Raw genomic sequence first — 22,200 nt, 5'->3', positions numbered from 1 at the left:
CAGGGGATACGGGTTCGTGACCTGGTCTGGGAGGATCCCACATGCCGCGGAGTGGCTGGGCCTGTGGGCCATGGCCACTGGGCCTGTGCGTCCAGAGCCTGTGCTTCACGACAGGAGAGGCCACAGCGGTGAGAGGCCTGCATACCGCAAAAAAAAAACAAAAAACGAAGGAATAAAAATCACACAATCATCTCAATAGACAGAAAAAACATTTGACAAAATTCAATATCCAGTCATGATAAAAAACACTTAGCAAAGTGGGTACTGAGGGAACATATCTCAACATAATAAAGGCCATTTATGATGAATCCACATGTAACATCATAATGGTGAAAAGCTGAAAGCCTTTCCTCTAAATTCAGGAACCATACAAGGATACCAGTCTTGCAACTTCTATTTAACACAGAATTGGAAGTCCTAGCCACAGCAATCACACAAGAAAAAGAAATGAGTTATCCTAATTCGAAGGGAAGAAGTAAAATTGCCACTATTTGCAGATGACATGATACATTATATAGAAAATGCTAAAGTCTGCACCCCAAAGCTATCAGAATAAATGAATTCAGCAATGTTGCAGGATACAAGATTAACATACAGAAATCTGTTGAGTTTCCATACACAATAAACTATCAGAAAAAGAAAGTAAAAAGTAATTTAAAATAGTTTGAAAAAGAATAAAATACATAGGAAGAAACTAAACCAAACTAAACCAAAGAGGTGAAAGATGTATAATATGGAAAATATAAAACACTGATAAAGGAAACTGAGTATGATACAAAGAAATGAAATGATATCCTGTGCTCTTGGATTCAAACAATTAATGTTGTTAAAATGGCCATACCACCCAAAGCAATCTAAAGATTTAATGCAATCCCTAACAAAATACCTATGATATTTTTCACAGAACTAGAAAAATTAATCCTAAAATTCACATACAACCAAAAAAGGCCCCAAACTGCCAAAGCAATCTTGAGAAAAGAAAAACAAAGCTGGATGTATTACCCTACCAGCCTTAAGACTATACTACAAAGCTAGAGTAATCAAAACAGAGTGGTGCCTGCACAAAAACAGACACACAGATCAATGAAACAGAATAGAGATTCCAGAAAAAAACCCACACATTTATTGTCAATCTACAACAAAGAAGTGAAGAATATACAGTGAAGAAATGACATTCTTTTCAACAAGTGATGCTGGGAAAACTGGACAGCTACTTGTAAAACAATGGGATGAACATTTCCTGACCATATACAAAAATAAACTGAAAATGGATTAAAGACCTAAATGTAACACATGAAACCATAAAAATCCTAGAAGAAAACATAAGCAGAACACTCTTTGACATAAACTGTAGGAATATTTTTTTACATCTGTCACCTAAGGTAAATGAAATAAAAGCAAACATAAACAAACGGGACCTAATTAAAAGCTTTTGCATAGCAAAGGAAACCATCAACAAAATGAAAAGACAACATACTGAATGGGAGAAAATATTTATAAATAATATGACTGATAACGGGTTAATATCCAACATATGTAAACAGATCATACAACTCAATATCAAAAAAACAGAAACAACACAAGTTAAAAATGGGTAGAAGTCCTGAACATTTTTCAAAAGGAGGCATATAGATGGCCAACAGACACATGAAAAGATGCTCAACATCGCTAACTGTCAGGAAAGCGCAAATCAAAACAACAAAATATCGCCTCACGCCTGTCAGAATGGCTATTATCAAAACTCTACAAATAACAAATGTTGGAGAAGATGTGGAGAAAAGAGAACACTTGTACACTGTGGGAGTGTAAATTGGTGCAGCCACCATGGAAAACAGTATGGAGGTTCCTCAAAAAAATTAAAAAATAGATCTACCATATGATCCAGCATTTCCACTGTTGGAGGTATATCTGGGAAAAAAACAAAAACACTAATTTAAAAAGATACATATGCCCCAATGTTCATAGAAGCACTATTTACAATTGCCAAGATATGGAAGCAACCCAAAGGCCCAATAGACGAATGGATAAAGATATGATAGACAGATAAAGATGGAATATTACTCAGCCATAAAAATATTGAAATTCTGCCATTTGCAGCAACACGAATGGACCTAGTGAAATAAGTCAGACAGAGAAAGACAAGTACTGTATTATATCACTTACATATGGAATCTAAAAAAATAATACAAATGAATGTATATGCAAAACAAAAACATGTTCACAGATACAGAAAACAAACTACTAGTTACCAAAGGGCAGAGGGAAGGAGGGAGGGGCAGATTACGTGTATGGGACTAAGGCTTAAAAACTACTATGTATAAAATAAATAATCAGCAAGGATATATTGTGCAGTGCAGTGAAATATAGCCATTATTTTGTAATAACTTTAAATGGAGTATAATCTATAAAAATATTGAATCACTATGTTGTGCAAATGAAACTAATATGATAGTATAAACCAACTATACTTCGTTAAAAAGGAAACATAAATCTTAAGTGTATGGCTCAATGAATTTTACCTGTATATGTATGCCCATATAAAATATAATTCAAGATACACATTTCCTAGAAAGGTTCCCTTGTTCCCCTTCTCAGTCAATACCCATCCCCTCCCCAGAGGTAACCACTATTCTTCTTGCCCTCCAAATACACCTGACATTCTAAATATACAAACAGAAAAGCGCTGGAGAAATAGGGAAATTAGAGAAAACAGCATCTACTTTAAATCTGTTTATTATCTTATTGGGTAGACAAGGTGTTATGGTCAAGTGTTGAAATCCTAAAACCCCCAAAGGTGATGATATTGGGAGATGGAGCCTTTAGGAGGTACTTAAGTCATGAAGATGGAACCCTCATAATTGGGATTAGTACCTTATGAAAAACATCTCACAGAAATCACTAGCCCCTTCCACCTTGTGAGCATATAATGAGAAGGGAGCGACCCAGAAAAGTGCCCTCACCCATTTATGCTGATACCCTAATCTTGGACTTCCAACCTCCAGAACTGTGAGAAATAAATTTCTGTTGTTGATGTCATTGAGTCTGTGGTATTTTGTTACAGCAGCCTGAATGGACTGAGGTACAGGTTTAAATAAGCGCAAAAAATATTGAAAAAAATATAGTTTATTATCATTAATATACACCTTTTTTCATCATAAATCTCATTAGATAAGTAAAACAATGTCTAACATATTTCTCCTAACTTAATGTGCAGTATTTTCCTTTAAAGTGATAAATAACAAACTATGCAGTAAGAGCTATATGCTCTTTTTAAAAATATTTGCTGTCATTGTAGATAATAACGAATGCAAGTTTTATAATAAACCAGTCAGCCCCCTTGCTAGGATCCTAAGGTACATATGTATTATTCCTTTAATGGTACTTTATTAACACCATCTTTGGCAATAAAAGGTGGAGCTACATGTATTCTCTTCAATATTAAATGAACTGGGCTGATAGAGGCTCTCAGAAACAGGTGGTAAATTGTATAGATTTTGCCATTCTCAAAGGGAACAAGAAAGGGCAAAATATAAAAAGAAAGTTGATAAGAAATATAGAACAAAAGGAAAAGATCAGAGAATCTGATGATATTTCAAGCTATATACTAGTTTGTATTAAGACATTTTATTGAATCCCGTTCCCTATAGCAGCAAGAGTATCGACAAGAATGAGAATATTTCTACAGTATTTGGCACTTCTGTGTTTAGATGAGTAAGATATAATTTTAACTTTCTGTGATTTATGATTCACCATATTTGTCCAGATTAGGAATAGCTCAGAAGATGGAAGTATGAAAAAAATTTTTTTAAAAAGGTCAGCATATTTATTCCTCTTATAAACATGTTGTTATTCAGTAAACTGATATGAGGTGCAGGAGATACAGAGGCCAAATATGAGACAAGATCAGCAATGAGGGAAGTGATAAGACAAGTCCATACCACATATAAAAATATCTGTAGAAGCAACATGGTGATAAATACAGTCTTCTTGAAAGACACCAGTAAAAATAAAAAGTTGAATTTCTTTACAATATCGCTGATTCAAATTAGAACATGGTTCTCCTCTGGATTCTTAAACAGGGATTTCCTCAGTGTAACTTTGATATCCTTGTTTCTCAAAATGTAAATCAAAGGATTGACCATGGGCACCACATTAGTATAGAAAACAGAATAAATTTTTTTCAGGTCCATAGATCCAGGAGAAGAATATTTAAGGTACATGAATGCTGCTGAACCAAAAAAAGAGAGAGCAATGATGTGGGAGCTACACGTGCTGAAGGCTTTCGATCTTCCCTGAGCAGATTTGATATGAAGAATGCTAGTAAGGGTGAAGATGTAAGAAACTAGGATGGTGAAACTGGGTACTGTGATATTAATACCCACAACAATGAGAACTACCACCTCACTGACATAAGTGCTGGTGCAAGAGACTTGGAGGAGTGGGAGGATGTCACACAAGTAATGGTTGATGTTAACATTGCAGAAGGTTCGTCTAAGCATGCACCCTGTGTGGGCAGAGGCTCCAGTAAACCCCATCACATACACAGCCAAAGATAGCACCAAACAGACCTTATGGGATATGGTGACCTTATACAGCAATGGAGTACAGATGGCCACATAGCTATCATAGGCCATTGAGGTCAACATATAGCATTCAGAGATGACAAAAAATAGAAAGAAAAACAGCTGAGTCATGCGCCCAACATACGAGATGATATTCTTCTTGAATTCAAAGTTCATCAGCATCTGAGGGGTGAAAACAGAGGAGTAACAGAGATCAATGAAGGATAAGTTGAAGACTAAATAGTACACGGGGGTGTGGAGGTGAGAATTTAGACCAATAAGAATGATCGAGCCCAGGTTGCCCACCATGGTGACAATGTAGATCATTAGAAACAGGTAAAAGAGGGGCTGCTGGAGCTCTGGATGGTCTGTTAATCCAGCAAGTATAAATTCAGTCACTAAGGAGTCATTTCTAGCCAGCATTCTCAACTTCGGAAATCTGTGAGAATAGAAGAAAACTACATTAATAGGGAACTCAGCTCTGTCCTTACAGACTCTCTTTTATATGAGCTTTACGAGAAAGAGACTCAGACTGGCAGCAATCACGTCTTCCTTTGCTTCACAGGGTCTGTAAGTACTGCAACACATACCCCTCTACATTTAAATCACTGTCTTTTGTTGCATGAGCTGCATGGGACAAACAACAGCTTTATCTTTACTGGAAGACAGAGGGATGGGGTAGCTGAGGAACAAGCCTACCTGTTGATGGGCTTTGGTGGTGGGGTTGTATCCCCATCTCTCCATCCTATTCATCTGACCAGTCACTTTTTAGTTCCTACTCATGTTTCCATCACTCTACGAGTTATCTCAGTTCCCCTGTGATGACCTTCAAGAAAGAGAGAATTCCCACAGGGCAGAGACCATAACCATATTCTGCTTCCTAGAAGGGAGTTGCTAAGAGTCTCTCGGATTTTCAGGTACTTTACTACAAGATTCCATGAAGTCAACAATTGATAACAGGTATGGAGGAGAGCCTTGGTGGCCTAAACTTTATACTTAACCATATACTGCATTGTTTCCACATATTCTCCTCCTCTATTCCATCCTAGCTGAACATAGAATGAATAAAGGAAGGTGGATGTGCTTTCCCAGGTTTTGTAGGATGGCATGAAAGCGAAATAAATTAATTTGGGTGCTGATTAAATTATCTGTTGTTAGTGAATATATATCAAGCTGTATACTTATTATGACATGTAAACTTGTACAGTATATATATTTTGACAAAAAAAATTTTTCCCCACACACACTGTATTTTATTTTTACAAGAGAGAAATAAACTGACACCAAGTATTGTAAATGGATGCAAACAATGATTGCAATTACCAAACACGAAACACTCTCATACTATGTCATAATATTGACATTCAGTCCAGTGATCCTCCACTGTAACAGCTCCTTTACTTTGCAGTGAAAATTGATTTGTATATTTTTTGCCTCTGAGTCCTTGTGGGACTTTTTTTTTTTTTATTCAAACAGAAAGTCACAAAAATTGTAATCATCCTCAGCAGTTCACTCAGTCCCATGTAATTAATTTTTTTAATCTCGATCTTTTGTTAGCACTTTTATGAATTCATCAGTTTTCCATTAGAGTTTTGAAAATGCTTATTCATTCAGTTCAGCAGTATAGTCAGTTACCAAAAACCTGTACTTGTCAGAGTCTTTTCCATGAATTCCTTGAAGATGAAACCCTTTTATAGGAACATTTTTGTGAAAGCATCAGAGTACACCCAGAACTGTCTGTAAATGACAAAAGACTTAAAAATGACCACGGTTAAAGACTTGATGAAAGTTCATAATAATGCAATTGACAAGGAAATTTAGTTATTTCTGAGATATACATTTTAAAGTAATAACTAGAATTATGACTTATAACATTATACCAGAACATATAAGATTTTTAGAAATTTCATGTAAGGTCTGAAACATTTATATTAACATATTTCCATACAAATAACTCTGGCAACCATAGACACTACAGAATTAAACATAGCCAAAATCCTAGCCAGGATACCAAAAATTCTCACCCTAATAGCCATTAACTAAGTGGTTAGTACCTGAGACAGCACATTATCTTTCAACAAAATATTACAAAACAAAGAAACAGTCTTAAGAGGTAATGCAAGCCACAGAACCAGACTCAGATAAGAATGAGATGTAGAAGTTATTGAACAGGAAATTAAAATGTCTATAATGAACATCTTAAGGACTCTAAGGGAAAAATAGACAACGTGTAAGAATCAATGGGTAAACAGAGAGATGGAAACTCTAACAAAAACTATCAAAAGAAAATGCTAGAAATAAAAGGCACAGTAACATAAATGAAGCATTCCTTCTATGTGCTCATCAAAACCCAACACAGTTTAGAAAAAGAACCAGTGGCTTGAAGATCAGTCAATTGAAACTTCCCAAAATCAAATCCAAAGAGAAAAAGAGTGAAAAACAGGACATTCAGAAACTCTGAAACAACTTCAAAAGTGAAAAAATATGCATAATTGGAATATCAGAAGGTGAGAGTGAACGGCTGATCCTCCTCTTCCTTACATTTTCTTGAGAAGTGATTTATATAACTAAGTTAATTTACACTTTTAAATCATTTACATTTCTTTTTTGATTTCTTACTATTATCTCCATAGCTTTATATGTTGTTTGCCCTTATGAGGATTTGGCATCAATAACTAACACAGATTTCATTCAGGAGAACACCCTTTTACGCAAAGTCTTACTCAGTGCAACTTGGACATCTTTGTTCCTCATACTGTAAATGAAAAGATTCATCATTGGCCCCACAATGGTGTAAAAAACTGTGGATACTTTATCTCGATTCAGAGACACAGCAGGAAAAGGCTTCAGTTACATGAATGCTGATGATCCAAAGAAAAGAGAAAGCAGAATTATGTGAGAGCTGCAGGTACTGAAGGCTTTGGACCCACCCGCTGTAGAACAGATGCAGAGGATGTTGGAGAGGATCAAGGTATAATAAATGGAGTTGGTGAGACTGGGCACTATGACATTGGCACCCACCACAACAAAAACCACCAGCTCATTGATGTAGGTGCTTGCGCAGGAGAGCTGGAGGAGAGGAGGAATGTCACACATGTAATGATCGATGATGTTACCATCACAGAAGGAGTCTCAGCATGCACCCAGTGTGGGCCATGGTACCCACAAGCCCCATCGCGTATGCAGCCACCATCTGCGTGAGGCAGACCTGATGGGACATGGAGACCTTGTAAAGCAGGGGCTTACAGAAAGCCACATATCGATCATAGGCCATTGACGTCAAAATACAGCACTTTTCAATAACAAAGAAGGAGAAGAAACAAAGCTGAACCATGCACTCTGCTTAAGAGATGACGTTTTGGTTTACAAATCTCATCAGTATTTTAGGGGTGATGACAGAGGAGTGGCAGAGATCAATGAAGGAAAAGTTGAAGAGAAAGTAGTACATGGGAGTGTGCAGGTGAGAGTTCAGACCAATCAGAATAATCAAGCCAGTGTTCCCCACCACGGTGACCAGATATATTCCTAGGAAAATGAAAAAGAGAGGCAGCTGGAGTTCTGGCTGTTGTGTTAAACCCAGCAGGATAAACTCAGTCACTGAAGAGTCGTTCCCTGGGGCCATTCTTCCCTAGGACATATCTGTGGGAACAGGACAAAGGGTAACATTAAAATGAGTACCCAGCTCTCTCCACCCAATCCCACTATAATGAGGTTGAGACCCAGAATAGGAGAATGAACCCAAGCCAACCCTCTGTGTGCCTTTGTTTTCTCCTTTGTGTAAAGGCTGAGGGAATTTTTAAAGATAATATATATCAAAAACACTAACGGGCAAGTTCTACAGGGATAAGATTCAGTAACCCTGTGACCACTCATGACTACAGCATCTTTGCTCCACTTCTGCTTTGATAGCTTACCAGGCCCACCTAATGATCAATGACTGTCTCAGCAGAGAGAAGGTGTGTCATTTCAGGGAGTCCTTGGCTTTCTGAGATGAGGTTTGGAAGAATAACATGACAGATAAAATTCAACACTCACCCTTTCACATGGGGACCTCAATCCTGCTGGATTAACTGAGCTCAGAGAAATAAAGTAACTTCCATCCTCCCAGACTGTCCGACTTCCACAAGCTCTCAGAAAGGTCCCTGCTGAATGCGACATAGACTCAGATCAAAGTTGCTAAGCTCAGAGAAAAGAATATAAGTTCCATCCTCCCTGAATGTCATAAAGAGGACTTCCACAGGCTCTCAGAAAGGTCTCAATGTCTCTCCCTGACTGCCTAGACTCAGATCAAAAGGCAGATTTGGGTCAATACAGGAAGTTTTCAAATGCCAAAATCAAGGTCAGCTCACTATGAGAGGCCATTAGGAACCATTCGACATTTTTACTTCTTTTCTGACACAGGATTGAAATAATCTAAGTGCAAGCTTAGAGTAATATGGCAATGGCTGGCAGAATGGACTGGCATAAGAGAGACTGGAGGCAAGGTGACTCGCAAGAGGCAATTACAATAGTCAATGAATGATAAAAAATTCCCTGAATTAACAGTGCTATTGTGAGCAATTCCAAGAAACAAACACATGCAAGAGACACTGAAAGGAAAGAGTCATCAGAACTTCTCACAAAGGGGATAGAAGTAGACCCAAAAAATCCCAAAGATATTAGCCTAGGTGCTTGGTTAAATTATGGTGTTAACTACAAACAGAGAGAATTCAGAAAGAATGGAAATATTCATAAACAATAGGCATTCAGCTTTGAACATGGTGATCTTGAGTTGCCAGCTGGACAAGCAAGTCGAAGTATACAACCTAAATAAGGCTAAATAATGCTCAAGAGGAAGACCAGAATCTGAGAAAAAGATTTGGGGACCATTTCCACAGAGGTTAAAGCCATGGAATCAGGTGAACTCAATGAGAAAGAATAAAAAGAAAGAGAGCAGAGAGGCAAGAAATACATGTGGGAAATCCCTCATATGGGTTTTACACGTAGGATAGTTGAAAACCTAATCATTACAAAAATGAGTCCCAATTATTATCATCAGACCCTTAGAAATTACAAGGGGACTAAAAATTCCTTAGGGCAAACTTGAAATGTGTCTCACAAGACAGAAATTCTTGGGCTTAGCCTTGATGAGGACCTTAGAGATTCATTAAAACTATTTTATTTCCTGGAAATGTTAAGAACTCTTATTTAGGTGATGCAAGAACCAGAAACACTCCCTTTAAGTTTATATTACATCAAATCACATTACAAGAAAAGTTTATAGCAAGGTACTAAATTAGAATTAAAGGTCATTCTTTCACTTTTAACACAAGTGTAAATACAGGCAGAGAATGAGTGTAGAGATACTCTGAGCTTGTTCTTACATTGCAAAACTAACCCATTACCCTCCTTTCTTCTACCTACGTGATGGTCACAGTAGCCTGATCCTTTTCACTGAGATATACCATGGTATCTTTTGTTAATTCCTGGCTCCTTTTTAAGTAACTCAAGCCCGTTATGTTCTAATTTATCAATGTCAGTGGTAATTTAAGTTTTATACCATACTATATTATCATAAAGATGTAAAAAATGTAAACCTTTTTTAACTAAATAGAATTTTAATTTGCAGTATTATGTCACACTGAGCTAAGCTGCTGCAAGCATCTGGAATCACTGGCTAATAATATATTTTTAAATGTAAATATATAATGGAAAGAAAGTTAAATCTGTAAGTGTCAGGAAGAAAATGGGAAGGCAAAATCTAATTCAGCAGATCTTGGGTGGGGTCCTAGATTCTGGTCCTGATTCTGGTTTTTTTTGTTTGTTTGTTTGTTTTGTTTTTTAAACAAAGGTCAGTAGAAGTGAAGTGATCCATGCAAGATTTGACTGTTAGTGACAGAACCTGAGGTAAACCCAGGTCTTCTGACTGGAAGTTCAATGGATAAACAGCATGGTAGAGCTGAAGGAAGAAGCCTCTACTCTTTTTTTAAAATTAATTAATTAATTAATTTTTATTTTTGGCTGTGTTGGGTCTTCGTTTCTGTGCGAGGGCTTTCTCTAGTTGCAGCAAGCGGGGGCCACTCTTCATCGCGGTGCGTGGGCCTCTCACTATCGCAGCCTCTCTTGTTGTGGGGCTCAGGCTCCAGATGCACACGCTCAGTAGTTGTGGCTCACGGGCCTAGTTGCTCCGCGGCATGTGGGATCGTCCCAGACCAGGGCTCGAATCCATGTCCCCTGTATTGGCAGGCAGATTCTCAACCACTGCGCCACCAGGGAAGCCCTGTTTGTTTTTGAAAGGTGTAAAGTCTGTGTCTAAACTCATGTTTTTGCAAATGGGCATCTGATTTTTCTAGCATCATTTGTGAAGAAGACTACCATTATTCCATTGATTGCCTTTGCTCTTTTGTCAAAGATCAGTTGACTATATATTGTCGGTCAACGTCAGGTTCTCTCTTCTGATCCACTGTCTTTTCTTTCATCACTACCACACTGACTTGATTACTGTAGTTTTATAGTGAGTCCTGAAGTTGGACAGTATCTGTCCTACAACTTTGTTCTCCTTCAGTATTGTATTTGATATTTAGGGTCTTTTCCCTTTCCATATAAACTTTAGAATCAGTTTGTTGATATCCACAAAAACTTGCTGGGATTTTGATTGGGATCACATTGACGATACAGATGAAGTTAAGAAGAACTGACATCTTAACATAATTGAGTCTTCTAATCCACAAACATGGAGTATCTTTCCATTTATTTAGATTTTTTATTACTTTTATTAGAGTTTTGTAGTTTTCCACATGTAGATCCTTTATATATTTTGTTAGACTTATAATTAATTATTTCTTCTTTTTGGAGGGTAGGGGTGGGGTGACAATATGAATAGTATTGAGTTTTTCATTACAAATTCCAATCATCCAGTGCTTGGTATATAGGAAAGCTATTAACCTTTGTATGTTAACTTTGTATCCTGTGACTCTCCTCTAGCTACTTATTAGTTCCAAGAGGTTTTTTTGTTCATTTGTTTGTTTTGTAGTTGTTGCTGTCAATTTTGAGGGACTGTCTACAGAGACAATCATGTCATCTGAGAACACAGACAATTGTATTTCTTTTTTTTCCAATATGTATTTAAAAACGGTTTAAAGTTATCATTCCAAGAAGCAATACAGGCTCAAATATTAATAAATTTGAAAAAATGTATCTCAACATCCTTTGTCCTAAGGAAAATGCAAATTAAAATTATAATGAGATACCACTGCATACACACTAGAATGGCTAAAATTACTAACTGTCTATACCAAGTGAACATGTGGATGTGGAACACCTGGAACTTTCATATACTGCTGTTAGAAGAGTAAAATTATATAGGTACTTTGGAAAACAAATTGGTATTTTCTAATAAAGTTGCACCATATGTAGCATCTGATCCAGACATTCCACGGCTATCACATATACAGAGAAGTTAGTGCATATGTCAGAAAAAATACTTGTACAAGGATGTTCACTGAGGTTTTATTTCAATAGCCAAATTTCCATCAATAAGAGAATAGATAAGGAAATTGTAGAAAATACATTCAGTGAGATATTTCTCATAAAACAATGTTCTGATACATGCACCAATATGGTTGAAATACAAAAATCATTATGTTGAACGAAGATGGCAGACTCAAAAGAGTATAAACAGTATGACTTTATTTATAAGATTTTAAATAACAGGCAAAATTAAAGTGATAGAAATGAGAGCAATGGTTACCTCAACTGGTGTATGGGATTTGTCTATTGACTAGAAAGTGACATAAGGGAAATTTCTGGGGCAAGCTGTAGACCTCATATTTGTATATTTTACTATATGTAAACTAGACCTCATAAAATATAATTTGAAATGTTTTTATAAAACTTTATAAGGAAAATTTGTGTAAAAATTTATACAGCTCAATAGTTTAAACAATATATTGTTCAGTAGATCTCTCAGGACTTACTATGGAAAACTAGTCTGTGTTTTTGTAACACATCTCTAATATCTACTATCAGTATGCGTAGGCCAATCCACACCTTTCCATACCAACCTTAGAGGCTTAATACTGGACCAGATGGGTCAGTAGTCTTACACAGGATTGGGCTTGGGTGTTTCCATAAAGAATATTCTGACTTATATTGAATCCATGTCTCCAACCTGGGGAAATTCAATGAAGTTGACATAAAGAAAGAAAACCGAGAAAAAAAATAATCAGATACAACTGGGACATTAATCACTTCCCATTTAAGCTTGTGCTCCATGAGCCCTGCCAATTATTACAGTGTGTTTGTGTTTCTATCACCAATAGTGACAGCCAAGCTTCAATCTCTTTTTATCTTTCTTATAAAAAATTTACAAATGAGTAATTTCAGTTTAAAAATATGGCAACATTTCATGTTTAAAATAACAGGAAATCCAACTAAAAACTAGCTTAAAACTTGGCATGCAAAAAGCAGGAAAATTCAATCCACAATGAGGAAAAACCTCAATCTGTAGAAACATACTGAAAATAACATATTTTAAAATCAGCAGATAAGAAAAAAAAGAGCTGTTATTAATATATTCTATATATTCAAGAAAAAAAATGTCAAGGCATGACAAGGCCCATATTGACTTCCTTGATCTGAAAAATACAACGTGTGAAATGAAAAATACACCAAATCCAAAAAAATACAGAATCCAAAAATAATCATGAGAAAAACATTAGAAATCCCCATTGAGGGATATTCTACAAAATACCTGACTAATACTCTTCAAAACTGTCAAAGTTATCCAAAACATGGGAAGTCTGAGAAAATGTGACAGCCAAGAGGAACCCAATGAGACATGACTAATCAACACAATGTGGTATCCCGAATGGGATCCTAGGATAGAAAAGGGACATTAGGTAAAAACTAAGAAAATCTGGATAAAGTATGGACGTTAACAATAATTATCAATATTGGTTCACTAACTGTGACATATGTATCACACTAATGTAAGATAGCAAGAGGAACAAAATATGAAATATATAGTAACTCTCTGTATTATATTAACAATTCTTCTATAAATCTAAAATAATTCTAAAAAATTTATGTAAAAATAAATGTGTTGAATGGAGTTAACACCACATCAGAAGAAACGATGAGTGAACTTAAAGAACAGCAATAGAAAGTAACCAAAATGATATCCAGAGACAACAAAAAAAGCCTAGAAAAGAATGAACAGAGCATCAGTGAGCCCTAAGACATCATATTATGTAATTAGAGTAACCGCATATGTAATTGGAGTCCCAGACAGCAGAGAGGAGGAGTGGTAGAAAAATATTTGAAGACATAACAGCTGAAGACATCCACCTAAAGTATCACTATACAGTGAATGCCCCCTTACCACCTAATCTAATTTGAGAACAAAGTTGACTAAATAAGCTATTTAACAACTGTCATTTCTGGTATTGTTGGGCTAGGCTATTGGGTCTACCACCCACTCAAAACAGCTAAAAATACTGAATAAAATATTCTACAATATTCTATTTTATGAACTGGTTTGTGATTACATAAATTTTGCATTATTTATTAAATTGAAAATGTATGTATTATGAAGTTTTCAGGATATATTTGATGGTAAAATCAGAAAAGTTGGTATATTCATTACCTACTATAATAATGTAAATTATTCAAACATCAAAAATATCTCTTAAATGAGATTTATCATTTTTTATTAAATAACATTCCCAAATAAAATATACTCATAATTCTAAATGAAAATTGGTACTTGCTTCTGGAATATAATTTCTTTGTTAACAGGCTTTGTGCTTGAAATAGTTATTTGCAATTCTTGAGCAAGAATTTTTAATGACTGTATCTCTAATTTCTTTTATAATCATCATCAATGAGAAATTTTGTATGCACAGTGGTAGAGTTTAGATCATTCTTACCACCATTTAAAACTTTGCCGTTGAAATCATATTTAAATAATGTGAGTTATTTTCTTTTTACTGACAAATTTAATGTTCAACAAATTTGGAACTAATTTCGCTTTTTCATTTCAAATATTTCAAAATAACAGAGAAACCCAATTTGCAGAAGGCTTGTGCATTCTTAGAGCAATCACACTTCAACTAGTTTAGATGCCACGAAAAGGATAAATTGGCTGGAGATGGACAGAAGTACATGAAATGGGGAGCCAGAGACTAGGGCATCTGCCTGGAGCTGCGAACATCAGGACTCCTTGCCTGGCATCCACCACAGGCCAAGCACTGTGCTCCTGGGCACCTGAAACAGACTCCCCCAGCATCCCTGTGGGACTCTGAACCCTCTGCGTGTGGCTGCTGTAGCTGGTAAGCAGGTGGTGGAGTGCCTTTTTGGTCGGGCTGTTGAAATAGAGCAGTGAGTGCCTCACTTGGCTGACCATTCTTGACGCTGGCCAAAGTATGGTATATGCCATCACGTCAGACACATTCTATTCTTACCCTTCCGAGAGCATCTGTCTAGGATATACTCTAGGCTCGATGCCTTTAATGTGAATTCATCTGGGGATTCCGCATGAAGAAAACAAATATTTTTCCCAATTAAAATTGTATTTATGCAGCATATACAGAAGGATAATAAAGCCATATCTACCCATATCTTCAAGAAATTCATCAAGTTGTGGACATAATACTTCCAAATATCCTAAAGGTGTTTTAAAAATGCTTGATATATTGAAATAATTTTTACTTCAAATTCTATAATTATAGTTATTTTTAAAACACTACAATTGAATTTTTAATCATTTTAGTTTTATATGAGTTGTGATTTTAATAATTTTAAATGATCATTTTTGCCATGTTGATCAAAAGAATATAAAGTCAACCTGATTCACAGACCGAGCCAGGCATTTTACTGACTCATACTGCCAGCAGAGTGTGCTGGGAAATTGGATATCACATTCAGACTACAAGGCATGTGTCATGCCTGCAACTATATTTTGCCTACATAAACCAACATAATCCCAAAAAGTGTGTGAAACTGGTAAGTCATGAATATACATGGCCTTTTATTTGGCTGGCCAGGGCCAACCATTCATGGAGGCGTGTCTCTCTCCACGCATTTTGTCTGCTTGGTTCTACTGCATTTTAACCTCAGATGAACTCTCCCCATTTAGTGAAAACAGGACTACTAGAATCCCTAGATTTAATCTTGCCAATTCAGTAACTACAAGAAGAAAAGTTTGTTTAAATAATTTTGGCAGAAAAGACTGTAGTCAAATGACTATTTCTGACTAATCACTGTCATCAGGGTTTGGCATGTGCTAATTAGACAGGATATATCTTGTGAGATGGGCAAGTCAGTCCAACAAAATCACATAAAATGTGTTCCCTGTTTCAGGGCTTCCCTGGTGGCGCAGTGGTTGAGAGTCCGCCTGCCAATGCAGGGGATGTGGGTTCGTGCCCTGGTCTGGGAGGATCCCACATGCCACGGAGCGGCTGGGCCTGTGAGCCATGGCCGCTGAGCCTGCGTGTCCGGAGCCCGTGCTCCGCAACGGGAGAGGCCAAAAAAGTGAGAGGCCCACGAAACAAAAAAAAAAAAAAAAAAAAAAAAAAAAAGATAATTGGATATATAGACATTGCAAGGAGGAAAGAGCAAAAGATGAAGCAGAGAAAACATAAAGACTAATAACCTATAAAAAATAGCTACCCAGAACTGATAGAACAAACAGAAAGAATAAGAAGCATAACCAGGTTCTAGAATCTAAGAGGAGAAGCTCTATAGGATTGGTGCTTGGATTAATGGAGGGTTTGGAGATGCCCCACAGCTGGTCCTTGGACCTCTGCAATAGAGGCTCCAAGAGGGTGCAAGGCCCAACATGGAGGGAGACCAAGAAGAAGGCCTGACAAGTGCTTGAGCCACTCAAGGGGCAAAGTCTGGGCAATAAAGTGAGGGAGGATACTACAGCTGTTAAGGAGCTGTTGTCCAGCTATTCACTATACATAAGGGGGTTTACCAAGTTAGGCACATTTCCATGTGCTTATTGGCTATTTACATATGTTCGTTTGGGATGTGTCTTTCAAATCATTTGCCAATATATGATATGATCTTTTTATCACTGAGATACATTTTAATTAATTTGTTATATATTCTGGATACAATACCTTTATCAAATATATGTTTTGCAAATATTCTTCCAGTCTGTGTCTTGCCTATAAATATTTTTTTGATAAACAGAGTGTTCTAATTTAAATGAAACTCATTTTCTCTTTTTTTTCTTTTAGATTTAGTGCTTTCCAGAATATGTTTAAGAAATCTGTGCCTACACTAACATACTTTTCTGTTTTCTTCTAGAAGGTTTATGTTAAAGTTTCATGTGTATAGCTTTGATCTATTTAAAATTAATTTTTGTGTATGATGTGAGGTAGAGATCAAAGTTCATTGTTTTCCTCATGAGTAGTTAGTATTTCCAGCATCAATTGCTTAGAATGATTTTTCTTTACTTACGGATTTACACAGTTGCTCAGTTAAAAATCAGTCAACTATATAAGTGAGGATCTGTTTCTGAATATTCTATTGTGTCCCATGGATTTATCTATATTTATAACAAAACCAATCTGTCTTGATTACCATATCCTAAAACTAAGGTTTAAAATCAGTTAGTGTTAAGTCCTCTATGTCATTTTAGAGTTCTCCAAGAAACAGATGCTAAGAAATGATTAGACTTCCAAGACATTTATTGTGGTAAGTGCCTGTGAAGGATAAAATGGGAATGAGTGGGAGTCAGTGAGAAAGCCTTCAGACCAGGATGAAAGTGTGATACCTACGAAAGGAGAGAGAGAAGAAAGGATTGGGTAGGAAAACCTCAGACCACAGTGCAGTTCAAAAAAATCTCAAATAGGATGATAGGAAGTCCCTAAACAAAGACTGCCTATCACAAGAGATTCACGTTACACAGAAATTGGCCAGGTCCGGTATGACCCACCATGCTAAGCCATTGGCTGAGGCCATCTTAGAGTAAGCATGGACTCTGCCTGAACACTATGGTGGATCCAAAGGAGTATCAGCTATAGACAGTCAATGATGCTCCTCACAGGTGGCTCTACTGAAAGGGAGTTAGCAGCACCTCTCTATGGTTGCCACACTTTACTCCTCAAAAGAAATTATACCCCAAAGTTCTTTCTGACTTATTTTTTGTTATTGTCATTTATTACTATATTTTATTAATTATTATTTATAACATTAAATTTATTACTGTTATTATTCAAACAAGATAATCCAATTCAACAAGAATATTTTTGACCTACCACTATATTTGATACTCTAAATATATGAATGGAAAAAGCATTGGAGAAATAGGGAAATTATAGGGAGAAGCATCTAGGTAAATATATTTATTGCCTTACTGGTGAGACGAGGTTTAAGTATGTTCAAAAAATGTTGCTAGGAATATGGTTTACTATATTAATACACAACTTTTTTCATGATACTTCACTGGATAAGTGAAACATGGCTAAAATGTTTCTCCTAACACCATGTGTAGTATTTTCCTAAAGTGATAAAAAACAAAATTGACAGTAAAACCATGTGCTTTTTTCAAAATATCTGGTGTCATTTTAGAGAGTAATAAACACAAATTTTATAATAAACCACCCATTATGCTTACTGGGATCCTGAGATACATATGTATTATTCTTCTAATCATCCTCTCTTAATGCCATGTTTGGCAATAAATGGTGGTGTTATATGTATTCTCTTCAATATTAAAGGCATTTGCCTTATAGAGGTTCTCAGAAGCAGGTGGCATGTAAAACAGATTTGGCCATTTTCAAAGGGAACAAGAAAAGTAATAATAATAAAAGGAAAAGTGGTATGAAAAATAGAACAAAATGATAATATCAGAAGGATCTGATCCTACTTTAAGCTATATATGCAATTTGCAATGAAGACATTTCTTTGAATTCTTCTTCCTATACCAGGAACAATATTGTTTTAAAAGACAATTATTCTGCAGTGTTTGGGCACTTCTGTGTCTAGAACAGCAAGCTCTAATTTTAACTTTATGTATTTATGAAACTCACCATATTTGTCCAGATTAGGAATAGCCCAGGAGACAAAGATAGTATGAAAAAAATCAGTTCATATTTTCCTCTTATAAATTTGCTACTAGTTATTTAGGAAACTGGTACAAGGTGCAAGAGATAAGTAGGAAAAGTTAGACAAGCTATAAGGAAAGTGATGAGACAAGTCTATTATACCACATATAACACAATCTGTAGAAGAAACACAGTTATGAACAAATATCATCTTGGAAGACAATAAAAATTGAATATCTTTACATTATTGTTTGTAATTAGAACATGTTTCTCCTCTGGATTTTAAACAGGGATTTTCTCAGTGCAACTCTGACATCTCTGTTCCTCAAACTAAATCAGAGGACTGAGCATGGGTCCCACATTAGTATAAAAAACAGAAGAAACTTTTCCCTGCTCCATAGATCCAGGAGAAGAATATTTAAGGTACATGAATGCTGCTGAGCCAAAAAAAAAGAGAAAGAGCAATGATGTGGGAGCTACACGTGCTGAAGGCTTTCGATCTTCCCTGAGCAGATTTGATATGAAGAATGCTAGTAAGGATGAAGATGTAAGAAACTAGGATGGTGAAACTGGGTACTGTGATATTAATACCCACAACAATGAGAACTACCACCTCACTGACATAAGTGCTGGTGCAAGAGACTTGGAGGAGTGGGAGGATGTCACACAAGTAATGGTTGATATTAACACTGCAGAAGGTTCATCTAAGCATGCACCCTGTGTGGGCAGAGGCTCCAGTAAACCCCATCACATACGCAGCCAAAGATAGCACCAAACAGACCTTGTGGGATATGGTGACCTTATATAGCATTGTAGTACAGATGGCCACATAGCGATCACAGGCCATTGAGGTCAACATATAGCACTCAGAGATGACGAAAAAGAGAAAGAAAAACAGCTGAGTCACGCACCCAACATAGGAGATGATATTCTTCCTGAATACAAAGTTCATCAGCATCTGGGGGGTGAAAACAGAGGAGCAACAGAGATCAATGAAGGATGGTTGAAGACTAAATAGTACACGGGGGTGTGGAGGTGAGAATTTAGACCAATAAGAATGATCGAGCCCAGGTTGCCCACCATGGTGACAATGTAGATCATTAGAAACAGGTAAGAGAGGGGCTGCTGGAGCTCTGGATGGTCTGTTAATCCAGCAAGAATAAATTCAGGCACTAAGGAGTCATTTCTAGCCAGCATTCTCAACTTCGGAAATCTGTGAGAATAGAAGAAAACTCCATCAATAGGGAACCCAGCTCTGTCCTTACAGACTCTCTTTTATATGAGCTTTACGAGAAAGAGACTCAGACTGGCAGAAATCACATAAGTCCTCCTTTGCTTCATAAGGTCTGAAGGTACACACCCCTCAACATTTAAATCACTGTCTTTCATTGCATGAACCGCATATGACAAACAACTGCTCTATCTTACTGGAAGATACAGGGATGGGGTAGCTGAGGAACAAGCCTACTTGCTGATGGGCTTCAGTGGTGGGAATGTATCCCCATTTCTCCCCCCTATTCCTCTGATTCATCACTTCCTAGTTCCTACTCATGTTTCCATTACCCTACTAGGTACCTCAGGTCCCCTGTTTTGACCATCAAGAAAGAAAGAATCCCTACAGGGAAGAGACCATACAGATACTCTGCTACCAGGAAGTCTCTCATAGTCTCTAAGGTTTTCAGATACTTTACTATAAGAATCCAGGAAGTTAATAATTGATAACAGGTATTGAGGTGAACCTTAGTAACCTAAGTTTTCTACTTAACCATATATTCCAGTGTTTCCACACATTCTCCTCCTCTGCTCTATCCTAGCTGGACAGCGAATGAATAAAGGAAGGTGGATGTGCTTTCCTAGGTTTTGTAGGATGGCATGAATGAGAAATATTAATTTGAGTGCTGATTAAGTTAGTTATTAAGTTTGTGAAAACATTTCAAGCTGTATACTTATTATGATATATCAACTTTCCTCTGTTTATACATTTCAATAAAAAAATTTTAGAAAGAAAACACAAATTTCTTCTGATGTTGCTGTCTGGATTTGTCACTTGGAACTGCTACAGTTCTCCTGCTCCCAGAATGAAGATGGAGTCAACACAGAGTGTATGCTGCGAACAATACAGGCAGTAGAGTCAGAGCTTCAGACTTTGGAGTTTCTTGTTATTCAATATAAATAGTTCTCATTTTTCAGCAACAGAGGGAGTGAGCAAGTATACAAACTTGGGTATCTCACTCTCCATCCATTGAGGGAACTCAGTGCTGACCCTTTATACGTGTTTTACCTCCGCTGTCCTGAAAGAAGAACTGGCCTTGGAGATATCAAAGCTGAGCAGATGTAGTCACAGAATCTTCTTCCTTCCCTGGAAAAGAGTCATAGCATAGATCTCACAGTATGAATGTTCCAAGAGTCAGTCTATGATTTAGATCAAACTTGTGGTTATAAATTTACTAAGAGATCATGAAGGGAAACCACAGGCTTCACATCTGAGCCACAGTGTCATAGAGCACACAGCATTTGCTTAAGGCTTATAATTCTTTTGGACCTGATTAGAAATTCCGGTATAGGGGTCCCCCAGGACTTTCCCATCATTATACGCTCTGCAGGGGAGAAATGTGTCTGTGTTTACACCCTAATTGTTACAGTAAATGTTAATTTCCCATCAGGGACTATACATTCCCCAGAGCATAGGAGAAAGGATCCTCTGCTGTCTCTTATAAAGATGCAAATAATTAATGTCATTGAAAATTCACTAATTATAATTCTAGGTAACATAAGTTTCAAGAATTTGAGTTCATAAAGATATATGACCATTTCAGAAAAGTTTATTATGGCCCTTTATAATAGTTGAGTCTCTTTAAATAATCAGTGTTTATGCAAATTTTATAGACATAAACCAAAGAATCTTTTAAATTGATTTCAGAGATTATTGTTTAATAAAACACTATTTACTACAAAAATTATTCCATGGAAATTTAATTACCTTGAATTGTTCTGATTCAATATGCTTTTAATAGATTAAAATCAAATGTATAAGAAAAATCACTGTAAATAAGCTTCTATTACAAGGAAATATGACTTTAAAATTCCTATGTATGTATTAGCTTATGATCATGCTTATGAGAAAAAAATCTAAGTTTTAAAAAAATTTTAAATTATTATATATTCCCAGGAAATTTCAAAAATAATGGATAGAGTCCCCTGAAATCTACCCAGCTTCCTACCATGGTGACATCTTTGACAACTGTAGTATAATAGCAAAACTACAGACATTATTTAGCTTTGAGCAATTTTATATGCAGTATGTGTTTCTGTCGTGTGTGTGTGTGTGTGTGTGTGTGTGTGTGTGTGTGTGTAGATCTATGTAATGTCATCACTTGTGTAGATTCATGTAACTACCACCATCATGATACAGAACTCTTCCACTAACATAAAGGAACCCCTTACACTACCTCTTTATAGTGACACCTATCCCCTCCCACCTTCATCTGTCTTGCAGCAACCACTAACCTGTTCTTCATCTCTATAGTTGGGTCATTAGGAAGACAACGGATGAAACTATACAATATATAACTTCTGAAATTGGCTTTTTTCACTAAGCATGA

General features: G+C 36.4%; 1 protein-coding gene and 2 pseudogenes across 1 annotated transcript; all 3 read right to left on the bottom strand.

Annotated features, from left to right (window-relative positions):
• Window positions 1-4,040: 4,040 nt before the first annotated feature.
• Window positions 4,041-4,985, bottom strand: LOC113606949 (olfactory receptor 8B3-like). Its single transcript, XM_027081835.1, has one exon. It carries the CDS (start codon window positions 4,983-4,985, stop codon window positions 4,041-4,043), a length of 945 nt encoding a protein of 314 aa, XP_026937636.1.
• Window positions 4,986-7,253: 2,268 nt separating this feature from the next.
• On the bottom strand, window positions 7,254-8,199 carry LOC113606988 (olfactory receptor 147-like; annotated as a pseudogene).
• A 10,656-nt stretch (window positions 8,200-18,855) lies between these two features.
• LOC113606987 (olfactory receptor 8B3-like) lies at window positions 18,856-19,795 on the bottom strand (annotated as a pseudogene).
• Between the last annotated feature and the right edge of the window lie 2,405 nt (window positions 19,796-22,200).

Source organism: Aethalodelphis obliquidens, unplaced genomic scaffold (genome assembly GCF_003676395.1).
Source record: "Aethalodelphis obliquidens isolate GAN/ISIS:26980383/991018 unplaced genomic scaffold, ASM367639v1 scaffold46, whole genome shotgun sequence".
In the NCBI taxonomy this organism is placed as follows: domain Eukaryota; kingdom Metazoa; phylum Chordata; class Mammalia; order Artiodactyla; family Delphinidae; genus Aethalodelphis; species Aethalodelphis obliquidens.
Note: the sequence above shows the minus strand (reverse complement) of the source record. Positions and strands in the feature narration are given on the sequence as shown.